Below are 22,458 nucleotides of genomic sequence, written 5' to 3'. Positions count from 1 at the left end.
GACTGGTCTTAATACAGTATCATGTTAGATAATAGCTCTGTCGAAATTGTGAAACGCTTCTGTTGCTACTGAAGGTTTATTCGCATCAGTAATATTTGGAAATGAAACTATGAAATGCATCAAAATGTGACATTACACTGATCATGACTACTGACTGCTTGACATGACCTTTTTGGCATCCTGGGGAACAAGAGCAGATGATGAGGAGTTTCTGTTTTATTTATCAACAAAAGTCTGATACACTTCTGGCAAACAAACATTTCGGCAACGCCAGCTGTTGCGGCTCAGTTACCAGCTGTTTCCCATTACCTTTTCTCTTTTGGTGGTCTGATTTAGATTATTTGTTTTCATTACCGCTTCAAGTCAGAGCCAGAATTTGCGAAACTACAGTATTTGTTCTCAGCTATTTTTGTCTACCTTGCAGCTGCAGTGAAAAAAGCTTCTCAGAGGCTCTTATATTATTTTAGATTTAAGAAACACTCAAACTATCTATTCAGCCAACATCAATAGTATAATGGTAATGCTGACAATATACAATGTCCTAATTGCAGATAAAAATCTTTTTGGGGGCCCTCCCCATGTTTGGATCTGATAGGTGCTAAAGGTTTACTCTACCCCTCAGGATGACACCCCTGTGTACATTACTGTATTACTGATAAACCATAAATAGGCCAGTCCAGGGGTTCTTAAACTTTTTTCACATCAAGGACCCCTTAACTGACACAAATTTGTGTCAGCCCATGAAGAAAATTCTGCCACTGTGTTACTTATTGATGGAATTATAGTGAAAATACACTATTCCCCTTTTTGCTGGGGAACCCCTGGGGTTCTCCGGACCCCACTTTAATAACCACTGGGCTTGTTTATTTACTATCTAAGTAAATCAGTATTTATTTTAATGTTTCATTTATTTAAACAATAGTGCTCTGTGTAACTGGTTGTTGAAAAAAGAGAAATGAAATTAGAATTACAATTTTCCACTCTACTTTTCTTGATCAAACTTTGGTATCTTTTCTTCTGGCTCATGTACTTGCAAATGTTACCAAACATGGAAATGTACAGTGACACGCCTGAGCTGATGATGTGAAAGACCAAAAGACACACACACACACACACACACACACACACAAGCACACACTGCCGAATGTTGCCACATTTCTTCAAGTTAGACAAAAATAACTTTGATATCTTTCTCTGGGTTCATGCCATTAACCAGTCGCAACATGTTGTCCAATAATACTGGTATCCAGTGGCCAAGACTATGGTATGCTAGCTGAGCTTTTACAGTGTCTGACTGTTCTGTACACATCAAAGCAATTTACATTCAGAACACACAAATGGTAATGACGACAAAACAACACAAAGAATGTCACAAATATGCAGGGGATCCCTCCAAACCCTGATGTACTATACGTTACATAAAATAACGTAAACTTGTTTATTTACATAAGGTGAAACAAATCTGGCTAAGGGACAGCATTCAATGTAACTGGTCTACTGCAAGGGCAGTTATAGAAGAACAGCTTACATTTTAACACACCCTTGTCCAATGAACTTTATAAGAAAATAGATAGATAGTGGATGTTCATCATATACATTCAAAAATATTTACATGTTTAGCATTAATATGAACAATGTGCTGTAAGAATAACACTTTTATCGTAAACCATGAAAACAGCTTATAAAATTGGTCCATATTAATCCAGAATTCATATTTTTACACATTCAAACAATAGCTCTTAAAGTGTATATGTGTTAAATGTATGTATTAAATCATCAAATGGCTCAGTTTTATGTTGTATTTCTGTAATTATGAAGGACATTTAGAACTTAAAGACTGAAAAAGAGGCATGTCAATGTGTCAATGTGTTACAATGTCAGTGATGCAATTCTATAAACAATACTGTTATTTTGATTGAACTTTGATATGAATAGCCTCATTTGGCAATTTATTTTTGTTGTTTTTGAGGATTTTTACATTTTTTTGTGGTTTGTTCCTAAATGAGGTGGAACTGTTTGCATTTAGATATATCAGTTCATCTTCACAGAGGAAACAGTCACTGAGCTGGAGGGAGCAAATATCAACATCTGTTGATATCAAGTTCACAAAATGGACGTTATTGTCAGAAACACAAGAATCCATGAGTGGAATGAACACAGGATGTAACCTGCCCACAAACAGTCTCTGCATGGGCACGATGGCATAGTCACGACTAACCACCCTTCAGTGTAAACTGTTGGCACAGTTCTCCTTATCTGATTCAACAATCGAAGTCATCAGTCTTCACCTCTCTCATCCCCGGTAAACCTCCTTTATCAAACAAAAGAGATACAGAAAAATTGATTCACAAAACTGGCAGCAACTTGATTTAACAACTATAATACCTATTGTGCAACACTGGTTTAGCCAGTTGGGCTCAGCGACAGTGTGGAAAATTAATCTTAAAGACAGATCTCTAGCATTATGACAAAAACTGGTTCATCAACTCACTGTGAGATTTTCCAACAGCGCCACAAGACAAGGGAAAGTCCAAGGACTAACACAATAGGAATGATTTTAAAGAATCTCATGAGATACTTTGGTTGGGTCTCACCTTTGATCGTATCTGTAAGAAATGAGGGGAAAAAAATGAAAAAAATGTGATTTGATGTCAGACTTTTCTTTAAATATCCTAAATAATACATTACAATTTAAAGTGTTTTATGTTGCTGCGTTTACAGCTAATATCATAAAGCTTTTAATTTGGTAATAATGGTCATGGAAAAATGTGTTAGACCCATCTTCTCAAAGAAAAAATAAAACAAATAGTTACCAATGTTTGGCTCGCAGTAATAACTAATGTTAGGTGATATGCCTTTGGCTTTCACGACACATTTAGGCTCTGGTGTCCCGTTGAGTTTAGTGATGAGTTTGCTCTCGAATTGGTAGAGGCCATTAGAAGGACCCACAGGGCCGGTGTGGGTTATGTTGGTTTTGGATGAATTTGTAAGAAGCTGTCCATCCAAATACCACTGTATCTCAGCTTCCCTGTAGCGTCCTTTTACATCACACCAGTAAGTCTTATCACTTAAAGTACCGTTTATGTCGCTGGAAGAGTTCTGACAAACCCTGTAGTTTGCTGGGAAGAGAAGACATAAGTTAAAAATGTGAAAGATTATGCTGTGAATCATGGGTAAATGGATGAGTGATCAGACACTGCAGGTATACACAATGAATAAATGAGTGACTCACCGGAAATGCTTAGATTTATTGAAATATGGGTGTATTGCCCTTTAATATAAAATCTACATGAATATTTTCCCTGGTCATTCGCTGTGATGTTGGTTAGGTAAAGGGAGCAGTTATTTCCGTCCTCAGCCACAAATGTTTTGGTTCTGCCCTTGTAGCTCTCCTCGCTATATGAAGTGTTGCTGTCGTGATCCAACGCCACAATCGCGCGTGGTTCGTCCATTTGCCACTTAAACTCTGAATTTCCCCCTGGGCAGTGGCATGGTAGAAGGACACTTTCTTCTAAGATGCCCTTGATAGTCACTTCATTATAACCTGCAGGAGAAACGGTAACTCTGGATTAGTTCAGTTCTAAGCTCATCTCTCAGCACACACACTACAGTGCAAACCATTTCAGCTGGCTCACTGTGAAAACACAAGCTTCCAAAACTTGAATGATTAACTCAATAACCAGCACAGAGATTGTGAAAATATAAAACCACCTGATTTAAAAGTCACTAAACCAGAGAAACCATGTTCAATAAACTTGAGAGATTGAGTTTAATGAAGAACTTTTTAGTCACACCGACAAATGTTGCGGTTGAATTTGCAGCAACACTTAGAGTTTGTCTTTTTCATACCAGTATAAGTACAAAGACTATGTGTTTTCTCTAAAACCCTCTGTTTGTTTGCTCCCTCAAGCACATGAGCATCCAGGCTGTGTACACACATCTCTTCTCTCTCTCCCTGCTTTCTCCTCCCTCTCATCTACGTTCACTCAGGTTTTCCATGCTGGACCATCGGCTGCCCTGCAACCTCTCTCTCTCTCTCCCTGTTTTCTCCTCCCTGCCATCTCTCTCTTCCCTGGCTGGTGGTGCCCCATTCCAAATGTTCTGGATCTGGATCTTCATCCTCCAGTTGTCCCAGCTTCCTCTTTGTCTATCTCTCGCTCTCCCCTGTTTTCACATTGTCCTTGTCTCCCTCTCTTTCTCTGTGTGATAGTTTCCTTCTCCCAGACGTGTTAATAATAGTGTACTTCAGTTTTTGTTTGTGTGTTTGCATTGTCTGTCCTCCTTCCAGATCTTTATGGTGAAAAGGAGGTCATGTGGCTCAAGCTCTGTATCTGTTGGTGGCATCTGGGAGTTGCTGGACATCCACCTGTTTTGTTTTTTTTTTCATATATATTTACAATCTACAATTTTGCCCATGCTGTAAATCTACTATGTGCTCAGTTCAATATTTATTGCATGTCTGTCCATCCTGGAAAATTCATATTCCCTCTGGTGTGCTCCCTGTGATATCTTCCACTTTCTTCTTTCACTTTGATGGGGTTTTCCGGTGAGTTTACCTTGTCTAAGGACAGAGGATGTTGCGATACAGAGAAGGCCACAGGACTTGACTGGAAGAGGCAGCATAGGATGTTTACCGTCATGGCTAATTTTCTGAGCTTTTATACTGTACTTAGGCTACCACTTGCTGTATAACAATAGCAATAGTTGCATGCAACCATTAGTATATCAGCAGACATCAAAGCACACGCATACTTTCATTTTCCTCTTCTATTTTTTATCTTTTCGATCCTTTTGCTTACTTTTGGTCATACTTTCGCTTTCTGACAACTCCACTGTGTTTACATAAGAAGATTGTTTGTCCTTCTTTCTTTCCAACATCCACTGCGATTTCCCACCTCTTCCTGTTCTCTATGTGATAACTGCCAAATACCTGATATTTAGATATTCAAGAAAACTATAAAATATTATATGCCTGTAAGTGATCAATTCAAATTTTCTAAGGACTGTGCAGATTTTACTCACATGACCCAGTTTCAATAACTTTGCTGTTTGCCCTTTTGTTCAAACACAACTACTTGCCACAATGCAGAGTGCCATTTTGTTTGTATTTTTCTGCAGGTGCATTAACAAAGAAACCAAATGAGGAGAGACGTTTACGACTGAGACCTTAAAAACAATATTGCTTTTATATGAAGCAGACAAGCATGTGGCATCATTCTATTTTTATACATACACTTTTTCACTGAAGCCGAAACCCTGTGCTATAGGAAACACTGACAAGCGTAGGGCGTAAGTAAAATTAAACAGTGGCAAATTAATAATATACATGTATTTGCATCTGTATGTTTTAATAAAATGCCCTCTATTGCGATTTAACTTTTAAATAATCTGTAAAATGGCAATGCAAAGAATTCAAAAGATTTTAAAAACCTTTTGGAAAAATAGTTGTGTGATAAAAGGCACTGGAGTATTATGATCTGTTTTCAAGGATTTTTTTGATTTGATTTGATTTATCCCTGATAACAACATTTCATCAAGGATTAACATGTTGTTAAAGAGAGAACATTTATCTCCAACATGGTCCAAAATTTTAACAGATAGGCAGAAAACATCGAACATAAAATGAAAAAATACAATCTCGCAAACCAAAATTGCATCAGTGCAAAGTAAATCATATAAATATATCCACACCAATACACAGAGACAAACAAAAAATTGATTGCATTAGTAACCAAGCGCCTTACTGACAGGTAAGTCCTTACTTGACCTCGCCTCTCTAAGTAAAGTCTCTTGTTATTTTAACACTCTGTTTATACTAAATGAGTATGGTTTGCTGGATTGGTGTGCTTAATGCCTCAAGGATCTCCAAAACTTGAAAACAGGTGATTGTGAGCATATTACCAGGGCAGCCAGTGGCTCTGTAAACATAATGGTCAATTAACAGTGTAAACTTATGTTACATTTCTGAATCCCTGTAGCCTTACAGCATCAGTATTGACTTTTTCAGTGGAGTATCACCAGGTGTTCTAAAACAGTCTGATTCCCCACTGTTCAGTATGGTGTCAAACCTGACAAATGTTTTAAAAAGTCATTTCATTTACTACTGAATATCTTACAATTAATCCCACATGAACTCCTAAAAGAACTGAAATAAAAGGACAACTTTTGTGTTAGGTTTCTTTCGTAGTGGACATGGCTTTGTCGAGCAAAGCTTTGCTCAGATTTGGCAAGTCATACGTAAATGGACGTACTCGGCCTTTTACGACCCACTTCTCCAAATGAAGTGCCTCAGAGATGTAGCAGAAAACGCAATATTTGAATCACTAAACGTCAACAACGTCACCAGTATTGCAAGTGGATTCATTTAATTATAGGGACAGCAAAGAACACGTGTGGTTAGTCTGTAGTTGAAATCTTACCTGAGACAATAAAAACCATAAACACTCCCAGAAATGCCCACATGTTGCGCTCTGTCGGTGAACAGGACTAATGGATCTGACCTACATGAAGGAATATGCTGCTAAAGTTGAATGCCAATTTGAAGACGGATTATTCCGATCTGAGTTGTGTCATTACTTCGATTAAATGCCAAGATCCCAAGATGCCAAGAAATCCGTGAACAAGGCAACAACCCACACGGTCGCTCTCAGTGAGTGTTGAGAAAAAGTGAAACCTTCAAATCCAGCAGCCGAACATATTGTCCTCATTTCAGGAAACTGACATCATGACGTAAACGAAATTGTGGTAATGGAGCAATCCGCCTCCTGAGGACATGACAAGATAGATTGACCCAAACTTGAGCAATGTAGACCCCGACACGAATAAGGCAGACAGGCTGTAATAGAAAAAAAAGCATTGTTGTTATTTTAAGTGCTGCTTTACTAGTACAATTTCTTAGGAATTATCTGAAAAGACAATCTTATCAAAATAATGTGCGGGCGGCTACTATTTAAAATATCTGCTCCTATCTTCCTGCCCACCCACACACAAACATATCCCTGTCTTACAATGTCGGTGGGAACCACAAGCAAATGTAGATTCACACACAGTTGGACCCGCTCCCCCGCCCTCATCCATCCCCGCCAGCCTCACGCCGTCACCGTCAGGAGCTAAACTGGGAGGGAGGAGCGGCGGAATCGGGATTGGAAGACTTCAGCCTCCGCTGTGTCGACGCATACAACCACCTGCTTTAACACACATATTTTCATATTTTTTCAACGGCAAAATCGTGAACATAACGGGGGTGCTGGATACCGGGAGGACGGCATGGGAGAGCACACGGCGTTTCTGCTGTTACTGGCGGCGACCTTGACGCTTTCATCCGAGGTGAGTACGACGGAGAAACCCCAGGCAGCCGGAGAGTGTCGGTGAGCTGTACCCCGGCTCCGCTCATCTGCGGCGGGCCTGTAGCCACACGGAGCATCGGGCGAACCGCAACCGCCGCTGTCAAACCGACAGACAATGACGCACTAACGGTTAACGGTTAAAACTGTAAACGTAAACGATGGTTTTGCGTAGGTTATAACGTCGCACTGATTACAACAACCGCGCCACAGATAAGATTAACACCCGGTTTAACCGAAGCCCACACTCCGTCCGACCCAGTATATTCATCCCCCCCTCGCAGTTTATAACGTTTTGTTTTCCCAGTTCAAAGATAATGTCGAGTTCACGGCGGACACATATTTACTGCGTAGAATTAGCAAACCAAAGCTAGCAGGGCCTACCGTTAGATGTCAGTGACTGACAGCTTGGCCCTGCCATGTAAGACATGTTTTTGTTTGTCTGAGCGTGATTTTTTCTCCCCCCACAGTTACCTTATGATACTCTGCTGTTATGGTTAGTCGCTGTTACCTTTTATTGTTGGGTAGATGGACCAGTTCAATCGCCAAACTACCGCAGTGAATATGATCCAGAAAGCTAACGTTTGTTAGCTTTTCCAGAAAATGACACGGATTGGCATGGCAACCGTTAAGGGGCCAACACGTCAGTCAGTTGGTTCGGTTGAGAGTGTGGACGGGTTCAAACAAACCCCTCCACACATCAGCTGTGCGTTACAAACACAGCGCAGACACTTCAGGTTTGGTTTCAATAGCCATACCCTCTGATACAGAAAGTGGAGTGTGTGTTGTTCGGTACCGCTGCGTCGCCCTGGCTCACTTGGTCCAGCGGCGTTGCAGCTGCAGGGTGGTGATATTGCTGAGGAAAATGGGGAAAAAAAAAAGGATGCAGCGTTTTTAGTTTGACACAAGCAAGATGGCGCCTGCAGCTCGCTGCTGCTGTTGCTGGTGTCTTGTGCTCTGTTGTGCTGGACCGTAGAAAACTACCCAGCTCAGGACCGACTCATGATGAACACCTATCATTAGATGCATTCTGTCGTTTTTTTAAATTTTTTTATTTTGGGGATGCAAGTCATTTAGGAAGAGTTTTTCTAAAGTGCAGACCCAATATACAAACACACCCTCTGTAGCTTCCCAAACCCCTGTGCGCTGCACTTAATGATGTAATTTTCAAGGACTTTTCCTAATGACTGTAACCCAACTTTCCTATCCTGTTACTGTCCTGAGATACTGTAGCTGTATAACTTGGGTTGGACTCAATATTGTTCAGTTTTTTTGTCTGCTATGGTTTTACTATATGATTCCTGTTATATTATTATCTTATGGTAGAGCTGTTCTGACAGTTAGTTTATGTATTTGCTGTAATATTTGTGTAGTGTTTGAGATTGCCATCTTAATAGGGTTTGTACAATAAATCTGGTTAGATTTGTTTTATAGCATACCAATTTAATCCAGTTAAATACACCCTTTGTTTTGCAATGTATGCCATTTCTGTGCTGAAAGTCTTCTGATGCTCCAGGCTGGGTCATGATAGAAAAAGTCACACAGGCCCTGCAGCACCTGTACCTAGATGTGATAACCTTTGTGCACTGTTAAGACTTGCGTCTACACTCCCCTACAGTCACATGGGTGTTTTTGAGCTTTTTCTTTGATGTTAGACCAGGTCAGACTGGTTGTCTCAGCATAATCTTAGACTGAATAAGAATAAGCACAAGAGCAATATATTGGTGCCACATGGCTTGATATAGCTGTGCTTTGAATGTTGTTTTTACGGGAACATTACCCAAAGTGAATAAACCAGTGATATAGGAGATGAGTAGCTTCATATGGAGTAATATGCAGATTTATGTGGTTCAATGCTAGTGTTACAGCTACCCTTGAATTGTGAACTCATTACATATTCTTTAAACCACATTTTGTTGTATGTTCTGTAGCCTGTAACACACATTTGCACAACACTCCCTGTATTCAACCAGGTGTTGATTCATGCAGCCACTGCTTACTCCTGCAGTTTGTGTCTGTTTTACTGTTTTGGTTGAAACAGAATGGGCAAGATGGATGTGCCAAGGGGCTAAAATAGAAAATGGAATTGCTCATTTTAATCAATGATAGATAACATTATGCAATGAGTTGATAAGGTGAGCAAACAGTTGTTTCAGCAGAAAGGAACAATGGGCTATCCCACCCTGACTCGCAGGAGGCTAATATTATGCAGATATTCACAGGCAAATGTGGCATCATGTTGGAATCAGTCAGAATGATTTTTTTCTGGTGTCTGCCAGAAAAAAATAGAGGGCTTAAAAGGCAGAAACTTCTTCCAAGTGTTTCCCCAAACACAAAGGAAGGAAAAACACAAGTGCAGACAGCTACTGTATGTCCTGTTGGACATTAGAAGGCAAAAGCTAGATCAGTTGAAAGAAGAGGATGTTTGCACACTATACTTACTCACAGCTGGATTTTGATATGTGTGATTAAATAAGTCTTTCTACTCTTTGCGATAATAGGCTATATTGACTTCCCTATCACTCCCATTTTGCTAATATAGGAAATGAATAAAGCCTCATGAGATAAGCTAACAAAGGGCACATGTGCTGCCCTGCAGCTGCAATGTGTAGCTCTCTGGCTTATTGGCTCAAAGGGATGAAATTGAGTGTCTTGCCTTGATTAGGCTTAAACCTTTAGTATTTTATTTATACAATAACTTAAAAATACAGTGGTGTTATGGATGTTATGAAATCTAAAAGAGGCATTTGTCAGGCATTTATCACTCACATAGTGCTGTGTAGAGAGAGAGAGCTCTATGTGAAAGGAAGCAGAATAAACTGAGAGGGACTAAATATACATAAGCTGCTTCAGGAGATATTTGTAGTTAAGTTATACAATCTTCATTGTTGTCCTCTTTTTCTTCTTGTCTCCTCAGGTGCCTGCTGATGACTCTGTGGGTTTGCTAACTGAGCCCCAGGTGGCCATGTTCTGTGGAAAGCTCAACATGCACATCAACGTGCAGAGTGGCAAATGGGAGTCTGACCCCTCTGCCACCAAGAGCTGCATCGGCACCAAAGAGGGCATCCTGCAGTACTGCCAAGAGGTATTTAAACAGAGTGAGACAGCAGTTCAGAGACACAGAACGAGATAGGGCTAGAGAGGGAGGCGGCAAGCAGACAGACAAGGAAGGCAGGTAATGTGGTGAGCAAGAAGACAAAGATCTCTTATTGTTCTCCAGGTGTACCCAGAGTTGCAAATCACAAATGTTGTGGAGGCCAACCAGCCTGTCAGCATCCAGAACTGGAGGAAGAAAGGCCGTAAGCAGTACCGCAGTCACACACACATCGTGGTGCCATACCGCTGCCTGGGTAAGCAGTTTTACTCATACAGTATGTTACTGGGCCTGTTTGTGTGTATGATTTCATGTGTGAATGAGCATGCAAGCTACTTGTAATGAACAAAGACATATTCATGTTATAGTTGGGGAATTTGTGAGCGATGCCCTGCTCGTTCCTGACAAGTGTAAGTTCCTGCACCAGGAGCGTATGGACCAGTGTGAGAGCCACCTGCACTGGCACACTGTCGCCAAAGAGGTGAGAAGACACACCATGATAGCACTTCATCTCATTATATGAACGTATTATTGTATAATATGCTCCCAGTATGGTTTAATTTTGGGTCTTGTCCATATGTGATCCATTGAAGCACTGTAGGAAGCTTTGATTAATGTCTGTTACTAACATTAGTCCTGCGGAGACCGCACCATGAATCTCCATGACTACGGGATGCTGTTGCCATGTGGCATCGACCGTTTCCGAGGAGTGGAGTTTGTCTGCTGTCCGGCGGAGGCAGAACAAGAGTCAGACAGCGCAGAGCTAGAAGGGGAGGGCTCAGACGTCTGGTGGGGCGGAGCTGAGACTGAATACATTGATAACAGGTGTGTGACTCACAGTCATTCATCACTGGATTCATCATGCACACACACACTTGTTGATACATATACTCTCTCTTCGCAGCATGTCACGTCCATCTGACACAGAGCCTGCCACCACAGAAGATGATGAAGATGAGGATGAGCAGATGGAAACCTTTGAAAGGGATGAAAACGGAGATGGCAATGAAGATGATGAGGAGGACGAGGAAGATGAAGATGACGATGTGGCTTATGAGCGGGATAGCGATGAACGCAATGCTAACATTGCCATGACGACCACTACCACCACTACCACTGAATCAGTTGAAGAAGTTGTGCGAGGTAATAACTCAAGTGAACAACACACCATTTGTTTACATGTGTTCAATCGGTGGTTGTTTTTTTTTCAATGTGTTGTTTGCTGATTACAAAACAAGTGACACTTTTATGTTTTCCATGAAATTCAGAAGCTCACATTTTCATTCATTTTTAATTTGCGTTTGCCTGTGTGCACATATCTCAGCCGTGTGTTGGGCTCGTGCTGAGTCAGGCCCGTGTCGTGAAATGCTGGAGCGCTGGTACTTCGTGCCTGAGAAGGGCCGCTGTGCTCCCTTCTTGTTTGGGGGCTGTGGGGGCAACAGGAATAACTTTGAGTCGGAGGAGTACTGCCTAGCTGTCTGCAGCAGCTCGTGTAAGTCCCGGGACCAGAGCCGTATAAACCCTGAAGTGTCCACACCACGAGCCTGATTCCTGTCCTCAGGCTGCTGCAGATTGTCTCTGTGTCTCATTCGCTTTCTCTGTTTCTTCCTGTCCTGAGTGTCTGATGGCTCTTAACCACTCAGAGCACTGACAAGTGGATTCAGTTGCTTGTCCTTTAGTCTTGCGTTGAGCATTAAAGGATTATTTTCTCAGTATCTTAGATTGGAAAGGAAAAGTAGGGAGAAGTTCAGGCCATCAAATCTCCCATCTCTTTAGAATAACATGCTTATACCTTTTTATAGAAAGCAAAGACGATGTCCTAAAATTTGTGGTAAAGATGAAGCAAAGTGATAGTCCTCTGCTAAAAAGATATGGCGGGTGAGATTCTATATCATTTCCTATTTTCAACAGTTTTCATAAAAAGAGTCTTTCAGCTCTTTTGCCATGAGTTAGGCAGAAAGATTGACACAACTCTTGTATCTGTATGAAGATGAACCTGCCATCAGCAGTCAGTTATCTTAGCACAAGAATGAAAACAGAGAGAAACAGCTAGCCTGACTGTTTCCATTCTCTGTGCTAAGCTAAGCTATCCGACTGTTGGCTGTTGCTTCATATTTAGCAGACAGACAAAAGAGGGGGATCAATCTTCTCTTCTAACCTTAGGCAAGATACTGAATAAGTGCACTCCCAAAATGTTGAACAATTCCTTTAATTTTCCAAAATGGTTAAGATGTTATTCACTAAAGCAGCTGGACACCGTATATTTCAGTAGATGTTACTCAAACAGTAGTAAGTACAGCTTGTTGGGGATTATTTTCCATGATGGATTAATACACAATTGGTTCTCTACTAAGTATCTGCGGCAACCAGAATGGTGTACGTGGGATTGACTTAAAAAAAAATATTATTTGGGTTTGTTGACAGTAAGAAAAATATAGATTATCACCAGCTGTATCCTTTAAAAAGCATCCAGACCAGCCATTTCACATAACTGGGGTCATCAGTTTGTTTGATGATGGTCGTACATTGTAGTTAAAGAAAATGAAAAGGTGGGGGAAAAAAAAAACAAAAAACAAAGCAAGCGGATCAAGTGAGTGTCCCTGATGGAAAGCAGCCATGATGCTCTGTCTTTCACTCTCACATAAAGCAGTCATTCACTTCCATACAATTGAATCACTCTTTTCATCATTTTCTAACCAGTAACACTAACTGATACCTCTTACAGCATGTGGACGAGGCAGCGTAGATACTGAACCTTCAATGTCAGCGTGCGTCTGCATGCATTTGTTTACACGTGTCTGCATGCCTTCCACTGTAATATGCAGTTGTAAGGTCTTGTGTCTGCTGCTGCAGCTGTGTAGAAGTCTGACCTGGCAGTTGTGAGTCTATAACAGCGTCATCAACATCTTTTAGATAGCTGAGTGTGTTGATAGCCACAGTGTGTCTGTATATGTGTGTGAACAGGAAAGAGTGTTGTTAAAGGTTAATGGGTTGATTTGCTGTTTTCGCCCAGAGAAGCACTACACTCCTCAGTGCTGCAGCATCTGCCCTTATCCTGACTTGGCACTTTTCATCTTATCTCCAGGCTCCCACATTAAACAAAGACACAGATGGACATATAAACACACTTACACTGGGAAACCTACCACCCTTTGTCCCCTGATAATCCATGTCTGTCTTAAACCATGTATTAAAACAATTACCTGTGTGTACTTCACCTGTTATATGTTGTTAACATGTTTAAACCTATTGCAGTTCTTCCTGTCCATTAAATTTCTGTTATAACTGTTGTGTATGTGTCTTGAAACCTTGTGTAATGTTGCCTCGATGGAATGCATTGTGTGTTTCAGACTCACCAGGATCAGTGTTTTTCCTGCATTTAGCTTTGATGCATCCTCTTTCCTTGTATCTTGTCTAGCTGCCTCAGACACTGTGTTCTCCTCTGCCCTGCATTTGACTCCTCCCTATTTGCCCCCCCCCCAGTGCCCACCATGGCCCCGAGTCCTCCAGACGCTGTTGATCGGTACCTTGAATCTCCTGGCGATGACAACGAACATGTTGACTTTCAAAAGGCCAAGGAAAGCCTGGAGGCCAAACACCGTGAAAAGATGTCCCAGGTAAGTGTGAGTGCGTCTGGTTTGACATTTACATATTTAAACATTTCTATCTGGCATTTTGCCCTGTCAGGGTGTCTGATCTGACGTTACAAAGCCTGAATTTGTCAGTATGAAGTGGTTGTCTTTTTTCCTTACACGACACTCTTTATGACCAGGTGATGAGGGAGTGGGAGGAGGCTGAGAGACAGGCCAAGAACCTTCCTCGCGCTGACAAGAAGGCTGTCATCCAGGTAGGACACACAGTACCACTTTAAGTGTTACAGTGGAACATGGCTATAGAGCTTTCAGTCAGATTTTCTGCTAGCTGAATTGCGACTGTTTTGCTCCACTAACTACTATGACCAACAAGCTAACCATCAAGTATGTGTAATTTATCACACTTAACTTGACATAATGTTGTATATACCCTCAGGTTCAAGATGAGTCATCACAAATAATTTAGCAGGAGGCATTTTCATATAAAATCACTCACATATTCTTGACATGTGATAACTGAACTATGATAACATGTCAGATAAGAACTTGGAAAATTTACAATTTACTTCAGTGTTTTAATGCGGGTTAATATCTTGATAATTACTGGAACAAAAAAAAAAACATGAAAATCCTACAGCGTGTGGTAAATTACCCTTTTAAAAACTTAAACTACACCTTAACTGTGGGTATTTATAATCAGAGTTCTCTTAAAAAAGGAGTGGTAATAGTTGTTATTGTTATCTGTGTACCATCTATGCAATGCAGCACTTCCAGGAGAAGGTGGAGGCTCTGGAGCAGGAGGCAGCAGGAGAGAGGCAGCAGCTGGTGGAAACCCACATGGCCCGGGTGGAAGCTTTGCTCAACAGCCGCCGACGCCTTGCTCTGGAAAATTATCTCAGTGCCCTACAGGCCAACCCTCCACGGGTACACATGCATGCTTAGATACATCCACAAACATACCTTTGTACCTTTTGATCAAAAGAATAATGGGCCGTTTAGAATCAGTCAGGTTTATTGCCAAGTAGGTTTTCACATAAAAGGAATTTGCTTTGATGTTTTGTTGCTTAACAATAAACACAGTAAGTAGTAAAACATAAAGAAGGATGGGGGGGATGGAAGACTGCAGGCAATTACCTTCTCGGCAGAGTGAATGATTCGCTGCAGTCTGCCCATGTCCTTTGCAGTGGCTGCAGTGTTCCAGATAGTGACAGAGGAGGTCAGTGCTGGAGTCAGTGGTGGCTTTGTAGAGTTGGATCATCATTGTCTTTGGCAGGTTGAAATTCTTCAGCTGCCACATCTTCAGCTACCATCCTCTGCTGTGCTTTCTTGGTGAGGGAACAAATGTTGAACTCCTGCTTGAGGTCCTGTATGATGATGGTGCCTGAGAAGCAGAAGCACTCCCCAGTGTAGACTGGGGAGTCACACAGGGTGATGGGAGCTCCTCCTGAAGTCCACAACCATCTCCACTGTCTTTAGAGCATTGAGCTCCAAGTTGTTCTGCCTGCACCAGGTCACCAGATGGACAATCTCCTGTCCATGGGCAGACTCATCTCCACTAGAGATGAGGTGCAGCTGTTGATGTACAGGGAGAAGAGCAGAGGGAAATGGACCCACCCTTGGATTGATCTGTTGCTGATGATCCAGGAGTCAGAGACAGGCAGGAAGTCAGTAATCCAGCTGCAGGTGGAGTCTGGCACACTGGCTGGGAGAGCTTGTCCTGCTGCACAGCTGGGGTGATAGTATTGAAGGCAGAACTTAAGTCCACAAACAGGATCCTGGCATAGGTTCCTGAGGAGTTTGGGTGCTGAAGGATGAAGTGGAGAGACAGCATTCTCTACAAACCTGTTGGACCTGGAGGCAAACTGTAGGTGGCCCAGTCTTCCCTGATAGCTTTGAGGTGGAATAGCACAGGGTGCTCAAATGACTTAATTACCACAGAGGTCAGGGTGATGGGTCATTTAGTCCTGTGGCCCTTGATGGGATGATGGTGGAGGATTTGACGCAGGTTGGCACATGGCATGTCTCACGTGAGGTATTAATGATGTCCGTGAACACTGGAGACAGCTGATCAGCACAGTGCTTCAGGGTGGATGGAGAGACAGAGTCACATCCAGTTGTTTTGCAGGGGGGGGGTTTGCTTCTTGAAAAGCCCAAGGAGAGAGTGGTCGCTGTGATAGAGGAGGAGGGGTTGTCTGAGGTGAGCAGTTGTGTTGCCCAGGCTGCTGCTGAGGTGGGGGAGGTGAAGCTGGTGAGCTGGAGCTGCTGGATGGAGTCAGGGGGGATGGTGTCAGGACTGTCCCATTGTCTTTCAAAACACATTCAATTTGTTTGCCATGCACAAGTCGTTATGGAATCTGGGGCTGTAGGTTTGTAGTCTGCGCCCTATCTGAGCCTCTTTCAGACAGAAGCTGAGTCATGTTGCATGTTGTTGTTTTGCTTCTCTCGCCACCTTGCTAAACCAGTACTTAGACTCTCCCCTCCTGCTTTTACCTCTTGTAACCTTAGCTGACTGAGCTTAGCTGTGAATCAGGATTTGTCATTGTTATAACTAGCCCTAGTGCATGATGGTATGTGGCAATCCTCACAGAAGCTGATGTGGGCCTCTGTGATAGCAGTCCTGAACTATCCCAGTCAGTACAGTCCAAGCAAGCCAAAAGATCGATCTATAGCTCCCCTGTCCTCACAACAGGTTTACACAGCTACGAGGCGTCATGGGTGTGTGCGCAGTCAAAGAAATTCATTTAATGGTAGAGTTTAGACACAAGTTACAAAAGCTTTTTCTCAGTAATATTCAACACTACTCTGCTGTTGTATCTAGCATGAAATATAAGTAAGCTTATGTTAAATAAAAACGGCCCATCATTTGTTTTTGTGAGGCATCCTTATATGTAATAACCCCACTAACACCTGCAACACTGCCACCACCAGCCCCGTCAGGTGTTGAGTCTGCTGAAGAAGTATGTCCGTGCAGAGCAGAAGGACAGGCAGCACACGCTGAAACATTACGAGCATGTCCGCACAGTCGATCCCAAGAAGGCTGCACAGATCCGACCTCAGGTACTCTACCTCACACACACGTCAAAACCTGTAGCTGCACTAAACCCTTAATGGGATGAAAAGATTTTAAATGCTTGTAAGATATGTGATATGTTCTAACAGATTTTTGCACATCTTTTGTGAACTGGAACAGATACATTTTTTTTTTTTGTGTTTATACTGGAACGTATTCGTTTTCTTCTGACCTTTAGGTTTTGACCCACCTTCGTGTGATAGATGAGAGGATGAATCAGTCATTGGGTCTGCTCTACAAAGTGCCCACTGTGGCTAATGAGATCCAGAACCAAGTTGGTAAGTGTTGGCTTCAAACTTAATTTTTTTTTTTACACATATGTGCAGGATTCGCTTCTTTGAAAATGCTCTTAAACATAGCAGGGTTGTGTGTATATGTCTATATGTAAGGAAACAATGTCCTATTAAGATAAAGAGAGTAAAGCGTGTTTCATTGGGAAATTGTAATGAGAGGTCCTCACTGTAAAACATTACTTTTCCCTGTGGTCCTTTATTGTAAAAAAAACAAAAACAAAAAAATCATATCATATATTGTACAAATAATAATCTGACAGATATTTTTTATTTTAGATTTTGACATTTTAATATTTTAACTACCTTCTTAAACAAGATGATCTATGCCATTCTCTCATCTATACAGTAAATATGAAGCTACATCCAGTAGATGGTTAGCTTAGCATAGCATAAAGACTGGAAACAGTCAAAGCAAAAAGATCCTCCTACCAGCGTCTCTAAACCTCACCACTTAATACATTACTTCTTGTTTGTTTAATCTGTATAGAAATTGAAGTCTAAAATAATGACAAGCTGCGGTTTTACGGGGGGGTCAGTTTATTTCTTAGCCGGGGGCTTTATGGGTACTCTGCTCCGTGCCTGGAACATCACTGCACTAAACTAAGCTAACGTGTGGCTGTAGCTTCATATTTAATAAACTGGTGGGGGACTGGCATATCTTCTTATCTATCCCTTGGCAAGAAAGCGAAGAAGCATATTCTCCAAACTAAGTTCCAGCCTGCTTTGAAAATCTGCTTTCACAGTCAGTAAACATGTTGTAATCTAGTGAAGATGTCTAAAATCAATCTCAATCTGCACATTATTGAAAAAAGGAGTCTAATTAAACCACCTTAAATGTGCTTTGGGAGGATGCAGACTGCACTAATTAAATAACCCTGCAACCTCCTGTATGCTGAGTGAGGATCAAAATGAGTTTGTGAGTGTGTGAGGTCCAGTGATGAATGGCGTGCTGAGGGTGCAGCATCTTTACAAAATTCATTAGTAATTAGGACACTGTACGGGCTTCACTTGACTTCATGTGCATTTTTTTTTTCCATCTCACTCTCACTATTTCTCCCTCCCATGTATGATCACAGTGTCTCTCTCTTTGTCACTCACTTTCTCCTTTTTCTTCCTAGCGGTTATAGTGCAGAGAGTTCAGTCGGAGCTGTCTCAGCAAGTCTCTTCCCTGCAGAGCGACGGGCGGGTGAGTGGAGCTGCACTCACTCACATATGCATGGAGTGTGCCCTGTATAAACTGCACAATCTTTCACATATATAAATAGAATCACCTCTGCTCTTCAGAATGATAAGAGTCAACACGGCCCTGTACAGAAAAGCTTAGATGCAGACACAGTGGATTAAATGCAAAAAGAGCACAGTAAGAAATACCAGTTCTTTCAGAGTTTGACGTAGAGAAATCAAACAGATTTATTTGACAAAATATCCCAGGAGGATACTGCATCTGAAGGGTGAGGAACTGTGAGATCACTGCTAATTTTCAGCTTTTACTATATTAACAACAATACATCAGCAAGTTGATGTACTATGGGTGATGTCTGACTTTAGCAGATAATCATTAGGATTGGATGGCATTTTCAAAGAACAGCTCCCTGACCTCCAGATAAATGTTCCTGTGTTTGCAGGTGGATGGCAGGGTGAGCTACGGTAACGATGCTCTGATGCCTGATCAGGCCTACAGCTCTGCTCCCATGGACCCTGGCCTGGACGGACTCGGCTTCATCCACCCTGAGAGCTTCAACCAGCCCAACACAGAGAACCACGGTAACACACATACAATACACAGCATTGATTAGAATACACAGAGACTTATTGTTATGTTACAAAATATATAAATGACTCTGAGTATAAACACTAATTAGAAAAATCAGTGCCAGTGGAGTTGTAATGAGATATAGTTTGAGAAACATTGATAAGATAATACATCATTTGACATTTTATCTTCTTTTCTGTTTTCATTATAACTTTGGTTGCAGTTGAGCCAGTTGATGCTCGTCCAATTCCAGACAGAGGACTGCCCACGCGACCTGGTGAGTGAGTGTGTGCACGTGTGTGTGTGTGTGTGTGTGAATTTTTGACTATTTGGTCCAGTATGGCTGCCAGCACACACAGGACCGGGTGATTCACTAATATTACCTTTGATTCTATCTTCATATAATCTAATTTTATTCTATTGTATCTTATTTCTGTATTTTGAGGGATGAGGATTTTAATTGTATGCAAAGCACTTTGTAAACTTTGTTTTTAGAAAAGTGTTACATAAATAAAGATATTTTATCTTTCCTTTCAGTATCTGCTCTGAAGCCAGAGGAGATGCCAGAAGTGCGGATGGAGACTGAAGAGAGGCAAAATGCTGGTTATGAAGTTTACCATCAGAAACTGGTATGAAAACCATTTGATTGCAACACAAACACTTCATCATGTTACTTGTTATGGTCCTGCAGTGGTCTGTGCTTTGTGCACATAAACAGTTTTTGTTTTTTAATGGCAGGTGTTTTTCGCTGAGGATGTGGGGTCCAATAAAGGTGCCATTATTGGGCTTATGGTTGGAGGGGTTGTCATAGCAACCGTCATTGTCATTACCTTGGTGATGCTGAGGAAGAAACAGTATACTTCTATTCATCATGGTGTAATTGAGGTAAAGAAAAGGGCAGAATGAATTTGGGGTTATGTGTGAATGCAGCACATTAGTGTTTCCAGGTGTGTTCCTTTGTCTACATGAAAAACTTTTTTGTTTTATCTGTGTTGGTAGGTGGATGCAGCAGTGACGCCAGAGGAGCGTCATCTGGCCAAGATGCAGCAGAACGGCTACGAGAATCCCACCTACAAATTCTTCGAGCAGATGCAGAACTAAAAAACTGCTCATCAACATTTTCTTCAGGCGCATCCCAACCACACTCCCTCAGCACTCGTAGGGTCTGTTCCACTCGGGTCCCTTGCCCTCAGCCCCTGCACCCTCGGCCACTCACCATGTTGAGGGGGGAGGGAAGGTATGAAGATTACTGCAAAGGCTGATTTTTATCTTGTTTGAAAGTTAGGAAAGGATAAGTGAAATCTTTGTACCAGTTTATGTGTCAATGAGGGGTTTGGGCCAAAGGAAACTGACATGGAACAAAGCCTTCTTAATCCCTGATCCCTTGATTGTACAGAGCAACGCTTGATCTTACACTTACCTGCATTCGGTCAGACAAGGGTGCCCTGTTTCAACTGCACAATTCAGCCAATCAGAACAAAAACTTCATAAGTGTTTGTACTGAAAAGCCACCACCCTGTTGACTATTTATATGAAGTCCCTGCAGTACTGTGCTCACAGATGAGACCAGAAACAAGTAATCCCCTGGCAGTTTAATTCCCGGTCGCTCCTTCATTGCTCCAACTGTTTGTTCCATTTTCCTCAAACTGTCCCACACATTCCAGCTCCCCTGCTCTCAGATGACAGCTGTGCTGTGTTTGATGACATAACAGCTCTTAGAGCTGGCAATTGGAGGAGGGGCTCTCAGAGCGCCTCTCCGCACGATTAAAGCCCAAGTGTTTCAGGTTTGTTTTTCAAAAAAGGATTTTAAAAAATGCAGAAAAATATACATAATCAAAATATGTTAAAGTTGAAAAACATTGAATGTTTTGTTTTCTGATTTTTTTATGTGTAATATATTAAGACAGAGATTAGCTGTAAGTTTATGTAGTGCATGGCAATATTGATGACAGATACAGTTAACTGTATGTTGAGGTCCTCGGGGGCGGTCCTCTTACTAGATATGTTAGCAGGATTGTACATTTGTAGTGTCTTCTTTGTGATCTTGTGATATGAAGAAGAAAAAGAGTATTCAGAATCTGGTCTGCTTTGATGTCACTCAGACTTGCTTTAACTGACTTTTGGCTCTTTATGCTCATCTCCATGCTTCACTGTTGTGTTAGCTGCATGGGCAAAATGCTCTATACTGTATGTAATATATGAAGTGTAATAGTATCCGAAAGGAAGACGATCGTGTTACTGTTTGCGTTCTATGCACTCTGTCATTTTGGAAGTCTGATTATTATCACCAAATATTATTGCTCTTTAGTCCCTGATGCCAATTCACACTGTTACTGCACATTGGGTTTTTATTAGTTTTTGAAAGTCTATCATTCCAGATTTATCATTCCACTGTTTCTCTTTATATTATTATATATATTATTTCTCTAAATATTTGGAAGATAGAGATCCAGCTCTCAATGGCTCAGTTTCATCATGAAGCTCCACCTCTTGGTCTTTTCCCTTATTTGTTCTTCAGTCTCTTTTCTAACCCCCATTTCTCATGTTTATACTCTTTCTGGTTGTGTCAGCAATATTGTACAGTGCAGCACTTTGGAGTCAGTGTGTGAGTAGTTTAAAAACAGGGCTTGTTGGGCCTGCAAAGATCAGAGCAGTTTTCTAGATGGTCCCATCTCTTCTCCATTTCTTCACCAAATCACACATGCACATTCTATTTTTCTACATTTCCTGTGTATACATGTACAGTGCTTCTGTTTGTCCTGTGGTGGGTATCTCTTTATCTGCACATCTTTTGTCAAGTCTCTTACTAGTCCTCACAAAGAGGTGAATAAGTATCATTTAGGGAGGACGACCACATCTGACATCAGCATAGAGACACATTTCCCTTTCCCTTAAATTAAGTTATTCACACCACCTCCAATAAACATGAATGTGACATGCATATTGTGCATTTATACCACAGAAATACAACACATATCACCTCTGCACATTATATCCACACATGTACAGAAACACTAACTGAAGCTCTTAATCAGGTGAATGTTTAAAATTTGTATTGATGCTCACTCTGGGTGTCTTTGAAGGCTAGTGACAAAAAATGCTTTTTTTTTTCTCATTGATTCAGTGACCTTCCTCTGTGTAGTTAAATGAACCATTTGCTTAGAGTAAGAAAAAAGCTTTCTACACTCACTATACCATGAATAAAATTTTGAATGTATATATTACTTTCTGGTTGTCTGTCATTAGTCTCTGACTATAATTTAAATTTATATTAAAAAAAAAAAGTGAAATGACTGAATTCCAGACATTAAG

General features: G+C 41.3%; 2 protein-coding genes across 6 annotated transcripts; one reads left to right on the top strand and one right to left on the bottom strand.

Annotated features, from left to right (window-relative positions):
* Positions 1-1,133: 1,133 nt before the first annotated feature.
* On the bottom strand, positions 1,134-8,358 carry LOC139620868 (ICOS ligand). Of its 4 annotated transcripts, none has more exons than XM_071476860.1 (5): positions 8,102-8,358; positions 3,233-3,544; positions 2,814-3,119; positions 2,492-2,606; positions 1,134-2,311 (listed from the first exon to the last, which is right to left on the bottom strand). In XM_071476860.1, exons 2-5 carry the CDS (start codon positions 3,450-3,452, stop codon positions 2,278-2,280), a joined length of 675 nt encoding a protein of 224 aa, XP_071332961.1. In that variant the 5' UTR covers positions 3,453-3,544; positions 8,102-8,358; the 3' UTR covers positions 1,134-2,277. The 4 variants fall into 4 exon arrangements, with proteins under 4 accessions (XP_071332961.1, XP_071332951.1, XP_071332942.1 ...); XM_071476850.1 differs by lacking the exon at positions 8,102-8,358 and adding an exon at positions 7,855-8,071; XM_071476841.1 differs by lacking the exon at positions 8,102-8,358 and adding an exon at positions 6,420-7,063.
* On the top strand, positions 7,114-22,370 carry appb (amyloid beta (A4) precursor protein b). 2 transcript variants are annotated; one of them, XM_071476754.1, is made up of 18 exons: positions 7,114-7,326; positions 10,261-10,428; positions 10,564-10,693; positions 10,806-10,918; positions 11,072-11,262; positions 11,342-11,580; positions 11,762-11,929; positions 13,921-14,054; positions 14,210-14,284; positions 14,796-14,954; positions 16,959-17,087; positions 17,279-17,378; positions 18,512-18,579; positions 19,019-19,157; positions 19,370-19,423; positions 19,684-19,775; positions 19,885-20,031; positions 20,146-22,370. In XM_071476754.1, exons 1-18 carry the CDS (start codon positions 7,267-7,269, stop codon positions 20,245-20,247), a joined length of 2,268 nt encoding a protein of 755 aa, XP_071332855.1. In that variant the 5' UTR covers positions 7,114-7,266; the 3' UTR covers positions 20,248-22,370. The 2 variants fall into 2 exon arrangements, with proteins under 2 accessions (XP_071332855.1, XP_071332865.1); XM_071476764.1 differs by lacking the exon at positions 11,762-11,929.
* The last annotated feature ends 88 nt before the right edge of the window (positions 22,371-22,458 follow it).

This window comes from Trachinotus anak, unplaced genomic scaffold (assembly GCF_046630095.1).
Source record: "Trachinotus anak isolate AG129_WGS33_773 ecotype Australia unplaced genomic scaffold, CSIRO_AGI_Tana_v1 ptg000001l, whole genome shotgun sequence".
In the NCBI taxonomy this organism is placed as follows: Eukaryota; Metazoa; Chordata; class Actinopteri; order Carangiformes; family Carangidae; genus Trachinotus; species Trachinotus anak.
Note: the sequence above shows the minus strand (reverse complement) of the source record. Positions and strands in the feature narration are given on the sequence as shown.